The sequence below is a fragment of the Acomys minous genome (genome assembly GCF_964271855.1).
Source record: "Acomys minous genome assembly, chromosome: 10".
Taxonomy (NCBI): Eukaryota; Metazoa; Chordata; class Mammalia; order Rodentia; family Muridae; genus Acomys; species Acomys minous.
The window spans coordinates 25,415,835-25,434,069 of NC_140491.1; the positions used below are offsets into that span (position 1 = coordinate 25,415,835).

General features: G+C 42.0%; 1 protein-coding gene across 5 annotated transcripts in view; it reads right to left on the reverse strand.

Moving 5' to 3' along the window:
• Nucleotides 1-4,204: 4,204 nt before the first annotated feature.
• Nucleotides 4,205-18,235, reverse strand: part of C1QTNF7 (C1q and TNF related 7) — a 102,118-nt gene continuing 88,087 nt past the window's right edge. For all 5 annotated transcript variants that reach the window (XM_084797632.1, XM_084797631.1, XM_084797633.1 and 2 more), the window contains exons 2-3: nucleotides 10,803-11,048; nucleotides 4,205-5,291 (exon numbers count right to left, since the gene is read on the reverse strand). In XM_084797632.1, coding sequence (XP_084653758.1) covers nucleotides 4,660-5,291; nucleotides 10,803-11,040 — 870 coding nt within the window. In that variant the 5' untranslated portion in view covers nucleotides 11,041-11,048 and the 3' untranslated portion in view covers nucleotides 4,205-4,659. The remainder of the gene's footprint in view (nucleotides 5,292-10,802; nucleotides 11,049-18,235) is intronic.

The following is an 18,235-nucleotide window of genomic DNA, read 5'->3' on the forward strand; positions in this document are numbered from 1 at the left end:
AAAGTGTAGCTTTTCAATGCTGGTATTATGTTCTCCAAGAAACAAACTGGATTTACTGGCCCAGTGATTCCACAAAGGCATCTTAGAAGATGCCTCCCTAACACTCTTTAAAAAAACCTCACTACTAATTGTTGCATCTTCTGAATAACTGATATTTTAGAAAGTCAGAACTTAGGTAGAGAAGGAGGAGAAAGCTTGTTGTGAATAACATTATGCCATTTAAAGTATCAGTGCAGGTCAAGACTGATGGACAGCAGGGCCGGGTCATCACGGATGCCAGGTGACAATGTGAAGTGTCCAGTCTATTCTAACCAAACGTTATTGAGAGTTAGATTATCTCAGAGGAAATAAATTCTAGTGACACGCGTCCTGTGCATCATATAGACAAAAGGGAGTTTTGACTATGTATGGAAACAACTGGTTGCTGATTAACCAATAACTCATCCTTTAGCCTGGACACTTTTATTTTCCACTGAGAAATGACCTTGTTCCCAAGCTGGGTCCAGGAGCTTTAAGTAGGAGTCATTCCAGCTTCAGCTGTGGATGTGATGCTGTCATGACCCATGTAGCTGTGCATCCCTTTGTCCAGTTACTGGATGAGGAGCCGACCTAGGACCAATCATAGTCAGGTGGCTGTCAAAGCTGAGCCTTCTGCCAGAATTAGTGCTAAATAATGTGTTTCCTTCCTGGGATGGCAAATTCATACTGGGTCCCCATCCCCACAGAAGAAGAAGAAGAAGAAGAAGAAGAAGAAGAAGAAGAAGAAGAAGAAGAAGAAGAAGAAACAAATCACAAAGCAATGCTAACCTCAGCTGTCAGTGGCCATCCTTGCTACAAAATGAAAACCTGTCAGAGTTGAAACTAAACACTGAGGAGAATTGATCCTTAGGGTGGGAAAGGTACAGAATTGGAGGCAATGCCTGTGTAACCAGATCTGTTTCAGATTTCCTCTAGTCTGGTTCTGTCTTTCTTGAGTTAGTGTATACTGGATTCTAACAGCTGCAACATAACGTATCTGAGTGGATGCACAGGGAGACCGTAGGGCTTTTGGGTCTGATGTCCCTCTCTCCATCCCTCTTCCCCCAATTCTCTCTCTCTCTCTCTCTCTCTCTCTCTCTCTCTCTCTCTCTCTCTCTCCATGTATGAAGACTGCATATGAGTAAATAGAACTTTTCATGGATGAATTTGGCATGATTTCATTGAGCACATTCTATGGCAGGTAGAATTCTTAGATACAAAGATGGACAGGAATACTTCTATACCAGATAGACAAATGAAAACACATGTGAACCGTATAGCATGTCACCAGTGGGAAACGAGTGTGGAGTTGGAGTTCCACAGCGGTGACTAGGAACATGGGTGTTGTCATCAGAACGCCTAGGTCTCCTGTGCGTTATGATTTACTTCATACAAGTCTTATCCCGTTTGCCCCCTGCTTCTCCACTTGTGAAAGGCAGGCATAATTGCTGTCAAGAGTGTCTTAGTCCAACTAAGTATCTGTAAACAACTCAGATTTATTTCTTCTACTTCTGAAGGCTGGTGCGTCCAAGGCCAGCTGCTGGCTGATTCAGTGTCTGCAGAGGGCTCCTGACCTTCTAGAAGGAGGGAGTATGTAACATAGAAATTTGACTTGATACATGTTGTTACAAGGTAGTTCTTTCCAAGAATGATAGGAATGAGGCTTGGATTGTTTTTTAGAAACAAACCAATCTCCTCCTTCTTTACAAAAATATTCGCAGATGTGGAGAAACGATGGATGAAAACTTTTTTTAAGGGCTGAAAGACACAAGCATTTTCTCCAAGGTTTTAAAATATATCATTTTAATATGAAACCCGCTTTTCATTTCCCACAGCAGCTATCTCACCCTCATCATCACCCCGCTAATAATTTAAAAATAAATTCATCTTGGGCATAAGACCAATGAACGAAACTTTATTTTAAAAATCTATGTCAAAACATTTTGTGTAAGGAAGAATCCTTTAAAAGATAATGTTGACCAAAGTGCCCTTGTCAGGTTGGATGGGACTGTGGCTCAGCTGGTAGAGTGCATGCCTGGCATGCACAAGGTCCAGGGGTTGACCCCTAGCACCACACCAATACTTGGGGAGTAGGGGATCAAGACCCCAACATTATCTTCAGGGACCCTGCTCAAAACTGCCTTAGTAGACCACAGTCAGAAGACAGTTCTATTTATACTACACTCTTGGGTGTCAAGACAGTCTGCATAGTTTCTCCATTTCGGTTTCTCCAGGAAAGTCATCTGCTTTCAAGTGGCCTATATTTTATTGCATATTTCTGTTGGCTGTTTTGAATACTGTGTAGCATGGAATTCCAGTAGTGGCTGTTACCTATAGAGAGGAGACTATCTCAAACTAACTTTTCCTTCTTCTTCTTCTTCTTCTTCTTCTTCTTCTTCTTCTTCTTCTTCTTCTTCTTCTTCTTCTTCTTCTTCTTCTTCTTTTTGTCTATTCTTGATGCTGCTGGCCCCTGGGCCTATGAATTGACTCAAGAGAGCAAGAAGTAGACAGAGTTCAGCAGGAAGAATACAAAGACACAGTGGAGCCAAGGTAGGCATTGAACACTGACTTCATATGCACAGGCTGCATCATCATTGAAAGCGTCACCTCTGATGATGACAGTGCCCCACTTTGGGACATATTCCATAAACATAGTCACCCTCCTGAGAGTGGTCCACCGATTCCTCTCCATGGTCTCAGTTCTCACTTTAATTTCTCTAAGCTGTTACATGTCTGTGTGCACTTTCCTGACAAGGGCCACGCAAGTCTTTTTTTATCATTTAAGATCTAGTCGATAGAAATTTCTCTGGCCCTCCTCTATCACCTCAGAATTTCAAAGTAATCGTTTAACACCTTGCATATCTTAGCATGCCCTTTTTTTCCCAGAGCATGCTTGTGTATGGGCGTGTGGGCATGCATGCCATTGTCTTCTTAGGAGTCTGGAGGTTACATTAATCTTGGTGTCCCCTCGCTGCCGCAGAGCCTGGCATGGCTTTTCATGCATAACAGGCATTAAAATCCTTAATGAGCAAGGAGAAAGAGGAATGGAAGATACAGGAAGGGAAAGACAAAGAGGATGCTGTTATTGCAGACCAAAGAAGTAGTGCACAAGGCAGAATCATGGCTGAGATTAAACAGGGAATCACAGTGGGCAGCAGATGCCAACACCAACCACGGTGGCTGAAGCGAGTGAGAGGCTCGGAAGACTCTTTACTGTGATGTTCAGTTCCCCCTTGTGCCTTCTCACTTCTCCTCACTCACAGACCTGGCACATGTGCTGCATTCTAGTTCTAGGAAATTTGTGAGGAGCCGTTTCTTTTTACATAATGTAAGTAGCGGCCTTTCTTTGGAAGAAACCCATTTGTTCTAGAAAACTATACTGTTAAAGCATTTGGGTTCATGTCCACTTTGCTCCAGTTGTCACCTTGCTTTTCCTTCTCAGACTTCCCCTATTCTTGTCTTTCCTTCTCAACTAAAAGCAATGCCGACACGTTGGCTGAGAGGAGGAGAATGCAGAAGATGCTGGTCCCTTCTTTGCCCTGCATTAGTTGTACCCATACAAACGTGGACCTTGGCATGCCTAGTGTTTTCTGTGTGTGAAATCGTTGGCTTCCAACCGCAGAAGTCATAGGCCCTGTGTGTCCCTAGACCAAATCAATTTATTTTCCAAGGTGCTCATCACATGCCACTGCAGCAGAATGCTCTCCATACCCTAGCCTGCGTGACAGAAGGCTACTACAGTCTTTTTTCTGTCTAATTCAGTGCTCAGTGTCCACGCCACACACGCTCGTTAAAGAGATGCTGAGGGCTGGGTTGATAGCACCGTTGAGAAAGTGTGTGCTCCATAAGCCCAAGGACCTGAGTTTGGTCCTTAAGAATCCATGTGAAAACAAGCCAGGTGTGGTGACACACACTTGTAATCCTTCTGATGGAGAGATGGCCACAGTTAGTCTCGTGGTTCAGTAGTCAGTCAGGCTACCAGATAAATGAGCTCCAGGTTCAGTGAACACTCTAGCTTAAAGAACAAGGTGCGTGGCACCTGAGGAGTGAGAGCTGATATTGTGTTCTGACATGCATGCACACACACATACATACACACACACACACACACACACACACACACACACACACACACACATATGAGCACACACAGTTATTGGTACATATACAAGCATAGAGAAATATATAAAGAAATTTGTCACTATTTTAATTTGTTAGAAAAGTTGTAGCATCTCTTACTTTTTTGACTCTTGAGAATTGTCAAAGGATTTGACTATAATGTCATGGTTGTTCTAAATAACAAGCAAAACTGGAGTTTTATGAATTTTTAATGAGGCAATGTCACTACCAGCTGGTAGCATCACCAAGGGCATTCAAATTTGTTAACATCATCTTTAATTTGCTTAAATATTCATCATCATTACTTTCAAGGGGTTGATGTCTGGGGTTATTCTATACCATTTATTTTGATGTGATTTCAACTGGTTGGTGGTTTGTCTTATTTTGATAAATTCTGCCAGAACTGTCCATTAAAAAATAATTTTTTTTCTGACTCTCCTCCTCACTCGCTCCACCTTGCAGCACTCCAGGTTGTAAGCCACGGTGGTGTTGCTGCCGTAACACTCGGGTCTGCAGTCCAGATCACAGCTCATCATCTTCTGATAGAGAATCTAGGTAATCTGTGTCAACGTAGAGGAGAAACCCCGAGAACAAGCTGTCTGCCCAGCCTGGGTCTGAGAAGAGGCCATTCTGGTCATTGAAGAAGATCTCCAGCCACACTTCATCTTCTGGCTGCAGGTAGATGACTGTGGACCCGGAAGCCACATCGTGGTTCCCCGTGTTGGCATCGAAGGTCCGTATTCTGTACTGCCCGTTGTGCACCAGCCCAATGGCTAGGTGCTTGTTGGCCAACGTGATATCATAAGAAAAGTAATAGATGCCTGGGAAAGCACAAATGAACTTCCCCGTCGCAGGGTTGTAGTGTTCCCCCTCATTGAAGAGGACCTTGTTAAATATGATGGGTAGTCTTTCTTCTGGGTAGCTGGTTGTGATGCCAACTGAAAAGGCAGACTTGAGCACAATGCTTCCACATCTGCACACTCCAGGCAGCCCTGGGTCCCCTTGATCTCCCCGGTCTCCCTTTGGCCCAGGAGGCCCAGCTGGACCGACTTCTCCTTTGTCACCCTCTGGTCCCATGGGACCTTTCTTCCCAGTCTCTCCTTGGTCTCCTTTCTCACCAGCAAGGCCCAGGGGTCCAGTCTTACCTTTCAGACCTTCAAAAATAATCAATAGCTAAATTAATAGTTCTTCTAGAGAGTCACAATCAACATACCTACACATTCTAATACACTCTAACCAGTCTTTTTTAGCCAACTATCAACAGTATTCTACTAATTAAAAATCCTATGGGAACAACTGATAATAGAAAATATCACATAGATTTCCTTCAGTATTTGAGAGCTCAATTTTGACCCTGACTGATAAAGCTAATTAGTTATTATTTTGAAGATAGATCACGCAGTACATATTAGTCATATGTAGGCCCTTGTCATTACAGAGAGACTTCAAAGAGCATGCTGGTATTTTTCCCAGAGTGAGTCCTGGGGGAGACAGAACCAGAGGACGCTTTGGAGACAGCTCCATCTTTGTACCATTCTGTTCCTACTAGTCTGGATAATAAAGTAATTAATGCACATTACAATTGCTATTTATCGACTATTTACTACTGACTGATGTTAAATGCGTCATTTGCATGCACTATCTTATTTAAATATCACAACAATTTTACAAACTAACAGTTACCAGCATCCATTGCAGGTGAAGAAACTGAACCAGGAGCTAGTGAGTGATGGAGCTGCCATCTCGACCCACATCTGCCCAACTCTGGAGCCTGGGCGCCCCATCCTCTAGGGGAATATGTTGGGTTGTTCCTGTAAACTGTAAGTATACCTGGAATGTTGGGCATCTTATACTACTATAATTAAAAAACAATGACTGTTTTCACCATGCTACAGGCCTGCTTTTGCAGGAGAAAACTGAGTCCCGAGGCTGTGAAGACACTTGACTGTGTATCCCAAACCATCTCAGCCTCATGATGTCCCTCTCCCTCCATCTAAATGCCTCTTGCTTTGCGGTTGGCTCTGCCACTGAATGTATCACATTTTAGCCTTGTCTCCTAATTTTTCTGTGTATCTTTACATATAGGAAAAAAGCAATGGGTGTGAAAGAATTTCAACAAAGTCTAAGCCACTGGATAGGATTGTTTTTTCTATGTTCAAATCTTTACATCTGCAGGTTGACTAGGGGCGAGAAATAGACAAATAATGATTTTGATGGAAAGCTATCAGGAGAATCGATTTTTTTCCTTCTTCTTTTCTTTAAAAAAAAGAAAAACCCAGTGGGCTGGAGAGATGGCTCCGAGGTTAAGAGCACTGGCTGCTCTTCCAAAGGTCCTGAGTTCAATTCCCAGCAACCACATGGTGGCTCACAACCATCTGTAATGAGATCTGGTGCCCTCTCCTGTAATGCAAATGTACATGCAGGCAGAACATTGTATATATGATAAATAAATAAATCTTTAAAAAAAAACCCAGCAATAATTAGTGTAATAAAAGGTTTTAATTTTGCGACTGAATCCAGGTCATAAATGGTACTTAGATAATAGTATTTGCATCCAAACTCTCCAAATTGCTATCATCTGTTGTATCCTCTTTGTCTTCTGGGGAAACAACCATGTATTGTTAATGCCTGGTTTCACTTGTAACCATGGTTTTCTTCCCGGGGACTTTTATTCATCTAAGCCTTTTATCTCGCTGGCACTTTGATATCAATTCTTGGAGCGTTGTACATACTTCGGTGCATGCATATGATAAGTTGGTTCTTTTTTCCCATTTAATTGGGAAAATTAACAAGGAAATATCTTGGTGATGTACATTTTTAGGAGAACTAAAGCTCCCCTCTCAAAATGTCAAGCACAACGCTTTAATCCTTGTGAAAGCGGCTAACAATTTACGGCGCATGGAGGTTATTGGCAATGGCTGTTGCTGTTGTTTATGAGACAAGATCAGCATTGTTATCAACAGCATTTGTGTCTCCTTAAAGCAGACGGTCCTGTTAAGTTGAAATTCTACTGGTTCAGGCACAACACAGATGATAGATGTTTCTCGAAACAAGGTCATAAAAGTCTGAACTTTCAATGCTTGATTCTTTGGGGGGTATAAATGGAATATAAACTTTCTTTTGTTGTTCAAGAATCAAAGACTACAATGTCTCAAACTTGTATGTTAGCTTCAATAGTAGCTTAACCTGTTCTGCCTTCCTCACTGAGCTTCAATACAATAAAAATACCATTCTTGTCTCAGTAATGATTTTAACTATAGGATTTTTTTTACAAATGGGAATCATGCTGGTTATAGGATTTTGGGCTGGTCATTTCTTCTCTGGCTTCAAGAGCTCTATTTGTAATACAGAGGCATTGGGTAGTAAGTTTACTCCAAGCTTAGTGGGTAGCACAGTAACAGACTGAGCATGTCTGAGATAAAACCCACTTCAGCTGTGGAGTGCGTGTGAAACTGAAGACGGGGTAAGAGCCTCCCATCTTAGGCTTCCCAGACATTGAAATAAAGGTTTGGGGTAGGTTTCTTAGGGTCTCATCCTCTTGCAAATGTATGGAGAACAACTCAGAAATACTGAAATGCAAATTATAAAAACAAGGAACTCTTTACAACCTTGATGCTTCTATTTTCTTTTTCTTTTTTCTTTTCTTTTCTTTCTTTCTTTCTTTTTTTTTTTTGAGACAAAGTCTCTCTGTGTTAGCCTTGGCTGTCCTGTACTCCCTTTGTAGACTAGGTTGCCCTCGAACTCACAGTGATCTGCCATCCTCTGCCTCCCGAGTGCTGGGATTAAAGACGTGCTCCACCGCGCCCGACCCGATGCTTCCATTTTCTATTGTGACACACATTTAATACCCTGGAGTGTTGGATAGACTTAGTCATGGATTAAGTGTAATAATAATATATAAGAATTCATCTTTTTTTATACAGAGAACTTTCTCATGTACCAGGAGACCACACACTCAGAAGGAAAAAAATGATAAATCATCATGCATTAAAGTTGAAGCCATGCAGTGCTGAAGCTTAGCCACACGGTTCCTCTTTAGTTCTCCCTCAAAGGGCTTTGCCTAGCTTTCCTCCTCACTTATCCGTGCATCATCCATGTAACCAGTCCTCCTCCCTCCCTTCCATCAATGGACCTGTGCTCCCATCCACACATCTGTCTTACATTTATCTCATTTAATATTAGCTGACCATTCTCTATATGTAAGCCTCAGTGTGATAAGCTTATGCACACCAAAATCTACACCCTAAGCTGGAATAAGGACTGCTTCATGAGGCCTTGAGAGATGGCTCAGCTGTTAAAGGCTAGACGCACAACCAAAAAGTAGGAATGCGCCATGAGATCGGTCTAGTGATATGTGAATGAACGAACATGCATTCAGATTTAAGTGAATGCTATTAATATATTACGATAATAGTTACAGACCAGTGAGGTATGTTTTCGCAGAGAATTTATGATTCAGAGGAGAAGTAATAATCTCCTCGTTTCTAATTTAGGGTAGGGAAGTCAAAAAAGAATATAATTAACTCTGCCTGAACTTGATTGAGGTGAAGGCAATCTGCTATCCAAGAATAGTGTACAAGTTTCTGGGTGACGTACGCATCTTTTCACCATGTGTATAACCGCAGCGTGCCTGTTAGCTTTACACGAATCAGGTTGGGAACGTCACTTTGTTCTTTTGAACTTCAATAGTTTCATTTGTAGCATTATTTTATTGAATATTGCAGTTACTGCACATTATGTGATGAATGCTAACATAAGTAAGTTCCCCCACACATTGTGAGTTCTCAGCCAGTGGTCAGTATTTGGTGCTACAGCAATGATGTGCTTAGATAGTAGTGCTTTCTCTTCACTCCTGGAGACGAGAACTGCTTCTCAAGCAGCTGTGTGCTTGGGGGGCAGTTTGTAATGTCTAGAGCCATTTCGGTTGGGAGGATGTGTCACTAATATCCAGGAAGATGCTGTCAAATAGCATGCCAAGCCCCTCACCCTGCTCTAAAAATTAGTCAGCACTAAATGGCGTTGGTGTGGAGGCTGAGAAATAAAAGTTGCTAGTGAGAAGCCCACGGAAATGTTTCTGAGTAAGCAGTGCACGGACACACTAGGGGATGAATAGATTTGATACAGGACTATACGTAACCCCACAGGGCTAAAACTGTAGCATTTAAGAATATTACATTTGATCTGAAACAATAAATAAAATTACCTCATGGATACATTAATAATTTTTTTTTGTTTACTCAGTGGCTTTGGATGGCCAAAGTTTTATCTTTGACTTGTGGGTCAAAATTTAATAATTAACCATATCTAATTTTTACCAAGTACTTAGCACATGGCAATTACCATGTAGGGCATTCTGCATTAAACTCCATAGTTGCCCCTTGCTCAGTTTACAAATGAGGCTCAAAGAGGCTGTTTGCTTGAGGATGCTAAATTAAGTAACTAAAAGAGCTAAGATTTCAGTCTCTTTTTCTCGTGCCAGTGCTTGTGAGATTAGTCGATACCTTCTTCCTTCCAAACACAGCAAGCTGAAAGGGTCAGCCATATAGAATTATATACTCTGTGTGTCATAGAATTTTAAGGATATTCAGACTCATGGCTCAGTAATAATTTGCATCCACATGAGCTGCCTTGTAGACAGACACTTTTGAATAACTAGGTTTAAGCTCCAAATTCAAGGTTGTTTATCTGACATTGAATCTTTATGAAAGGTTCTTTAATATTGAACAATGCTTGTGCATGTGACAGCTATTGATTTGCCCAATATTTTCTGCATGGAGTATTTGGAAATGATGCATTAGCCAGTAATCTGGATATATACTGCGGTACTGTCTCACAGAACCCAAGTAAATCACGGGCGGTGATTGGGTAGAGGCACACTTTTGAAGATCTATGTATTTTTTTTCTTCTTATCATCTGTCTAACTTGTGTACTCAGAAGCTTGTTTTCAAAGATTGATTCCAAATCCCTTCCTCTTGTGGAGTTCGCACCGCTCCTGTAGAATTTCAATTTGGTTTCCTTTGAAGACCGCGGAGTCTGGCACGCTTCCCGGGCTAACTTGTGTGCAGGAGGAAAAGCCTGGAAATTACTGAAGGACTAGAGGACAATTGTATTGTTTCAAAGAGCTATGTAAAGTCTACATCGCGGCTGTAACAGGACAGGTGGGGAGAGCGCGGATCAAGGAAAGGCCGTCTATAGGATACTGTTGTCCTCCCAGCTGTATACATGGAAAAATCTAGAAGCACTTGAGGATTGTTTAGAACATTAGCTCTGAGCAGGGTTGGCCACCGAGTTTCTGAATGTCAATTCTTTCCCTGCTGTGGCTCATCTGTTTGTCCACTTAAGCTTCCGTACACCCAGCCATTGCCCAGTGGTTGTTGGGAGGCCAGCCCCAGGCATCATGCACAGCGCACACCAGTCTGGCCTCTCCTACAGCGCCTTTAACGAGGTTCGGGTTCCTTACCTTTCCAGTGTCACAGTGCTCACCCGAGAAAGTTGTCATTGCCGCCAACTAAGGCTGGAAAGAGTTCGAGGAGCAGTTGGAGCACATTCGCGGTAAAGTAAATGGTTATGAGTGCAGGTGAAGCCGAGAGGTGATTGGCGGAGCAGTTCAGTAGTGTAAGGAGCGGGGAGGGGAGCGTTTGCGGAGCTTCATCATGATTCCTTACCTGCAGTGCCTTTTTCTCCTTTCTCCCCTTTCCGGCCATCTCTACCATCTCTTCCTGGAAGGCCGATGCGACCATGGGGCCCCGGGGAGCCATTTGCTCCAGGAGGGCCTGGAGGCCCGGGTAAGCCAGGGACGCTGCAGATATACCTCGGAGAGTAGTTCTCTCCCTTCGCCTGGTTGCCCCGGGGTTGTCCACTTGCGCAGATGGCAAGACTTGTCACGTAGAGCAGGACAATCATCTTCGGCTCTAGAAAATAAGTGGAGACATCAGTGCGCTCTCCAGGGAGGGGCGTTGGCGCAACGGGGTTAGTGTGACTGGGCATGTGTGGCAGCCCGCCTCCAGCATGTGCTTTCTCACATCTAGAATCCTGATTCCTCTTATGGTTTAAAAAAAATCCATCAATGCATTGTTGACACAGAATCCCCAGTGCCTTGTGCAGGAACTGAATGAAGGGTGAAACCATTCTAAACACATTTCTTTGCTGCATTTCTTCTGAAAGAATGAACGGACTTAGTAAAATATCCTTTTCTTTTTTTTGCAAGACTAATGCATTATAAAAAGAAAAGGACATATTCAAATGACTTAGATAAATACCCGCACAGTTGGCACTACTCGGAGATAATTAATTGCCGTTTACAGTTTAGTATATATATATTTCCAGTTTTCTTGTGTGTGTCTGTGCTACTGTGATTTAGAACTGTTTTTCACTTAACATTGACTTAAGTGACATTTGTAACCCTAATTACTGTCTTTCTCTCCCCCTCTCTTGTATGTGTAGAAGCTGTTTACAGAGTTGTGCCAATGTCACACATACTCATCTTTGCATGCATCCATTGAATTCCTGGGATTCACGTGAGAAAAAGAAGCACTTTAAGAAAACCACGTTTTTCACTTGTTAATCACGTGTAATGCCAATTAGTGTTAATTGCAGTACTGTGAATGTCCAGGGGGAGTCGGAAATCTTAATTTAAAATCTGCAGGATATAATGCCACCGTGTCCCATTAAGCGGTTAGCACTGGGGGTCTAAAGAGCCGTGTGAACTTAAACCACGCACAGTGCCACGTGTGCTGTGTCAAGAAGTTAAAGTCTCTTTAACTCTAACCTAATAGGACTTGGCTTCTGGCTCCACAGGGCCTGGATGCAGAGAGCAATGAATGATTTATTAGCATGACATCCTGGCACGTAGGCTGAAAATGTAGGGGCATGGTTCTAAGCTGGGGAGACCTGATTTTCTCAGGCTATGTCATCCTTAGGGATGCACAGTTTCTTTGATGGGAGAATGCATACAGGTGTTTCTGTGGGTTGTGGAAATGAGTTTTGGATGGCTGGATCTGTGTTTTCGTATAGAATCTTTATAGTGTTTGATCTGGACAACATTCTCCTAAGGAGAGAAATAATAAAATGTGGGGAAAGTGATCAGCTGCTATTTTTTGACAGCCAACCCAGAAAATTTAAAAAGCATGCCACACACTGCACCACTTTTATGGTGCCCATGGAAAGATCAAAACGTCTTGGAATTATACCTAGAATTTGCCACAGCTCAGGAACAATAACCTAAGAAATGTACGTGAGTTTTTGGTCTCTAGTCTTAGAAATCTTATCATCTGAAAAGCTCAAACCTTGTGTCCAACATTAACAGAGCCCTCCCACTAAGGGATGGAAACCTCTTTTTGTCATGTTCTAGGCACTGGACCTGCCATACAATATTATAGCAATCTGTATTCTGCTACTGTAATGAACTACTTGAGGCAAGGTGTTCACAAAGGAAAGAGGTTTATTTACTTAACAGTCTGGAGGCTGAAAATGCCACATGGCCCAAGCTCTCTAAAAGGCCGTCGTGGCTGTATCACACCATGGCATGTGGTAGCCAGGTGAGAGGGATAGGGAGACAGGAAGCGCGGACAGTGGAGAGTGCCTGCTTTGTGACTTTGTTCTGGGCCCCACTCTTTAAAGCTCCTAGTGCCTCTTACAACCCCCATAGTGGGACCAAGCTTCTATCATCGGGACCATTGCGCTAAATTAAACCCCAAACAGGGCAAGTGCCAGCCTCAAGCAACCAATCCAAGTGTTCAGTTGGGATGAAGGCACTTTTTTGACAAACCCTGTGATTCTGATAGCAACACAAGCTCCTCAGGGAACTTTCTGGAAGAGGGACCAGGAAGCTGATAAGAGCCAGAGAGGAGTTCTGAAAAAGGACTTCTGCTGGACACGGCGAGGGATGTTGTTCCCACAAACTCTCATCATGTGTGGCTGCCTGCCAACCTTCACAAAAGCACTCCAGTCAACATCCCAATGTGAGCAGGGGAAAGACTCACAGTATCAGCACCCAGCACCCCCCAGCACCCCCCAGGAGTTGAGAAGCTACAGGCAGTCTATGGCTGCTGAGGGGGAGAGAGTCAATTTTCTTGAGAGATAAGCCCCTGATAGGTTGTCTAAGCCCCAGTGGCCAGCCCTGAAGACATGTATGTACAGGCAACACTAATTTTATATATACACATACACACATATATATGTAATTATATATGATATAGACAATACATATGATATATATCAGTGATACACAGACACATAATGACATGAATTAAAAAAGGAGATATGGGGGATCGTGATAGGACCTGGGCTAGCTACGATCAAAAGACATTGTACTCATGTATGAATTTTTTAAAAAACAAAAACAAGATATGAGCTGTTTTCAAGAAGACCCAGGTCAAAGGCACTGGAAAGAGCATCCTATGCAGAACCTTTACTATCATTAAAATTGGATGCATTGATTAACATACCAGCTTCTCTTCCTCGTTAGAACAACACACTGAGGAGGATGCTCAGGAGGAAGCTTTGGACCACGCACACAGAGCATCGAAGGCTGGACACTGAGGCCAAGAGGTATCTTTAGGGAAGACTTGAGATTGTTGGGAGAGAGGGAGATTTGGGGAGCTCAGGACCAGGGCGGTGTGGAAGTCGTCGTGGGAACACCATGGAATAGGAGTGAGCTGGGGATCTGGAGGTAGTTTGGAATGTGCTTGGTAGAAAGAGTACTTCACCAATACCCAGCAGCGTGTGCTCAAAGGAGGAATAAAATAAAGCAACTAGAAGGTTTATCACTGAACAAGTGGATGGCTTTTCTCTGACAAAAGCACTAGGCAAGTGTCTGGGACAGGAGTCTAGATGCTCACCCGCAGCTCCCGCTAGAACCTTCTGAGTGTCACTCAAGATGATTATTTACCCACTGTCACCAGAGTGGAGGAACAAGGTGTGGTGGTACTCACTGCAACTGCATGCCATGGGATCCTGGTGAGTGTTCAGCCACGTCTCAGGACTCAGTTCATGGATAAAGATGAGAGAATGTGGACTCCCGTGGGACACCACAGTGGCGTCTCACCATAATGGGTCTTAGTTTCCTTTAAGAGTCAACTTCACCATGTCTACAAGCTCTACTTGATCCTCACAGCCCTCCTTAGATCAAGTGACTTTATCTTTGATTTCCCTCCTCAGTCCCAGTCGTAGTTGCAATAGATTCCTTGGCGTCCCTCAGAAGCACATGGTACAACCCGCCTTTGGATCATTGTGGTTTCCTTCTTTTGGGTAAAATACCTGCACCACGATGTCCATATGGCTTAATTCCTCACCTCTTTCTTGCGGTCTTTCTCCTACGCCATCTTGCTCAGTCCAACTGTTATCATCTTATCTAATGTTGTGACGTGCAATTTGAATCCCATCCCTCCTTTTTCCTGCTCTGTTTTTTTTTTTCTGTCCTCCATTGCATTTATCACCTCAACCCCTAGGTAATTTCTATTTTAGGTTGTGGTATGCATTTCTTTAAGATAGGACCTGCAGCATTTAAACTCCGAAAGGCCAGAGATCTTTCTCTTATTTAATGATGGACCCAATTGCCTAGAACAGCATTTAACACAAACATCCAAGTTGGGAAAAGGCTTTTGGGGGGGATGGGGCATGAGTTCTATTGGAAGAAAAACTAGTCAGAAATCGTGAGAATATTATAAGACAAATAAGGGAAAGAAAGTTGAAATGTTTTCCCTGGACCCCTGGGTTCCTTTTGCAGAGCTTAAAACTACATATTAAAAACTTAACCGATTTAGGTTATATAGCAAAATCACCAAGCCTACAAGATGTACTTGCTCCTCAAAGCCCTCCTTAAATCATATGACTTCATCTTTGATTTTCCTCCTCAGGCTTAAACATATTAACATTTTTTTTCATGTATAAATAGTGTGTTTCTAAAGGTGGAAAGGAAAGGGGCATGAAATTAGAACATTTTTTCTGTCTCCTAAATGCTAGGTTTTCCCCTAGAGCTGAGTCCTGTTGCTCACTTCCTGTGTGACCCTCCCCAGGCTAGCCTAATGTATACAGTGTTCTCATTTTGCTTCCACACGTGTCATGTTTGTGGGGGGAATTGTTCCAAAACCATCACCCCATCTTAGGTACCAAGATCCAAAGAGGCTCAAGGCCCTGATAAAGTTGGTGTTGTCTTTGCATATAACTCATCCATATTGTCCTGCATACTTTGAGTCGCTTACTTCTCTATTAGTTATAATATCTAACACAACGTGAATGTTTGTAATTGTACTGCTCACAGAATAATAATAAGACTTCACACATGCAGTAGATAATTAATAAGCAATTGTTACTTATGCCTTATCTCGGATTCATTGAGTAAAATCACGTGGAGCCTGTGGCTCGAGGGCCCAGTGCAGCTATCTATATTGACATCTCTCCACATAGAGGCACCACATTCCTTTTGTTTCAGTATCTCTACGATGTCTATCATGTGCATATGTTATATTTAATTAGTGCCCTACCAATGGACATTTGGGGAACATTTTTCTTTTGTTATTATAACGAATATTTATATTTACCTATGTCATATGCTTTATGACAAATGCAGAAAATATTTTTCTAGGTTTTCTTTTTTTTTTTTAAAAAGATTTATTTTATCTTTAGTTATGTGTATCTGTGTGCAGATGCATGTGTCTGGATATAAGCGCCTGAACAGGCCAGGGATGTTGAACTGCCTGGAAATGGAGTTATAGACAGTTTTGAGCTTATCATAGGTGCTGTAAACCAAAGCCAGGTCCTCTGGAAGAGCAGCAAGCACTTGTAAGCATCAAGCCATCTGTCCAGCTCTTGTTTTTACATACATTTAAAATATTTTTTATCATTAAAACCTTTTCTAAAGTCTAATTTATTATGTTAAGAAGATTCCCCCATTCCAAGATACTAAAAATAATTTTACATATATTTTTATTCTCAAATTTCATTTTATCACACACAAAAATTTGATCGACTTTTTCCGATTAAAAACCGTGAGGCACCAATACGACTGCATATTTCCAGCACCAATTCCTGAACAATCCATTTTCATCTATGCCCAAAGTTTAAAGCATTGCAAGGAATTTAGTTGTTTTGACTGAGGATAAACCACATGAGTCAAAACTTTACAATATAATGATTTTGGACAGCTTGAAAAGGCATAATTTGCCCAGCACAAAAACTAATCAAAGTATACAACTCAATACACAGTACAATCCAACCTTAGAATATATTTAAAATCCTCAGGAGAAAACATCTCCATTAGCAGTCCCTTCTCCTGCAATATGCTTTCAAGTATTGGCTCGGAATTATGCAAATTTATGTAGAATATGTACTGACATGTATTTTTTTTCCACTTTTATGCTTCTTTGGACTTAGAAAATCAAAACTCTGGATATAATGCTAATCTCAGAGAGGCCCTGAATGCTAAATGCAAATGATTTTCTATCCTAACGTTTTCTTCAGGGATAACAAAGTGACAGGCTTTTAGATTTTAAAACATGCATTTAAAAACATGTATATATCAAAAATTTCATTTAAATATGCATTTTGAATCTTTAAGATTCACTTCAAATTGAATCTTTAAGGCAAGCTGTAGTTTATGGTAGCATGTGAATACTTTTAGTTCTAGAATCCTTTCTTGCCAAACTAGCCATGAGGATCACCTGGCGAGACATAGATTAAGTCACTGTAAAGACAGTGCCTCCACAAAATGCTTTTGTAGCTTGAGGTTTCTTTGTAAATAGCGTGATTTTTGGTCTGAGAATAGAAGATGTTATTCATGAGACCATAAATGCTGGAAGACAGTTCAAGAACTCAAATATGGCCAAGTCTCACTTCTGGGAATATACCACAAAGAATTAAACAGAGGGAGCCTGGTTTGGTGGCACATGCCTTTGATCCCAGCACTTAGGGAGGCAGAGGCAGGTGAGGCCAGCCTGGTCTACAAAACGAGTCCAGGACAGTCAAGGCTACACAGAGAAACAACATACAAAAATGAAACACAGAGACTTAAGTTAATATTTGCACACCTATGTTCAAGGCAGCACCATTCACAACTGCCCAAAGGAGTAACCCAAGTGTTCACTAACAGGCAAATAAACCCTGGCACACATATTCAACAGCTTTAACAATCAGAAGGCATTTTAATGAGTGATACAGCATGAATGAGCCATCAAAGAATTATGCTCATGAAACACCCAAGTCAGAGAGAGGATAGATCCTAAAAGATTCCCTTCATTCAACTCAACTTCCCTAGGCAAGTCATATTCATAGAGACAAAATTTCTGTAAGTCATAAAATAGCACAGCCAGGATTTGAACTGACATCTTGCTGTGAACACTGAACGTCCATCAATTGCTTCACAACAGAAGATTGCATTTGATTAATTCAAGTTCAAAATGTGCTCTGTCTGGAAATCATTAGGAAGGTGAAAGGTGAGACTGAGGAGGGCCCAAACCAGACCTCTCCCTTGGCTTCTGAGGTGGACGTTGCTCGCTATCAGGATCTGTCCTTCTGCCTGCACTAGGGCAGGCAGTGAGTTTGGGACAGGATGGAGACCTGAGTTTTCTACATCCCAGTTCCTTTTCCGTTGAGTCCCTCAGCTCCTTCCACCTCCCATTTTCCTGTACAGAACTGATTTTCTATTTGAATGAGATCTTTTCTTCTCCTAGATCTATTATTCAGATCCCCCTCAAGATTACATGGCTGCTTTTATACCTGTTTGCTTCCTCATTTCCATGACAAAACATAAACTCCATGTTCTGGGCATATATGACAAAATGAACTATAGTAGAAGGCCAACAAAAGTTGGTTGAAAAATACTCATCAGGATTTTCTACAACGTCCCATGATTTATAGTTTTGCTTGCTTTGTGTAAAGCTGCTACGATGGCAGAATAGTCAAAAAAAGAAACTCTTAGAGATTTGCAAACATTTTTTATAGTCTACAGGCTAACCCCTAGTCATGTCACCCACTCAAGGTCCCCTTTGTGATAGGCTGCAAGGAGAGACAAGGGCCAGAGGCTATTGTCCATTGCCAAGAATCTAGTGTCAATCAGAGATTCGGAGTTAGGTCTTCACTTCCTGGATTCTTCCTATAGAGC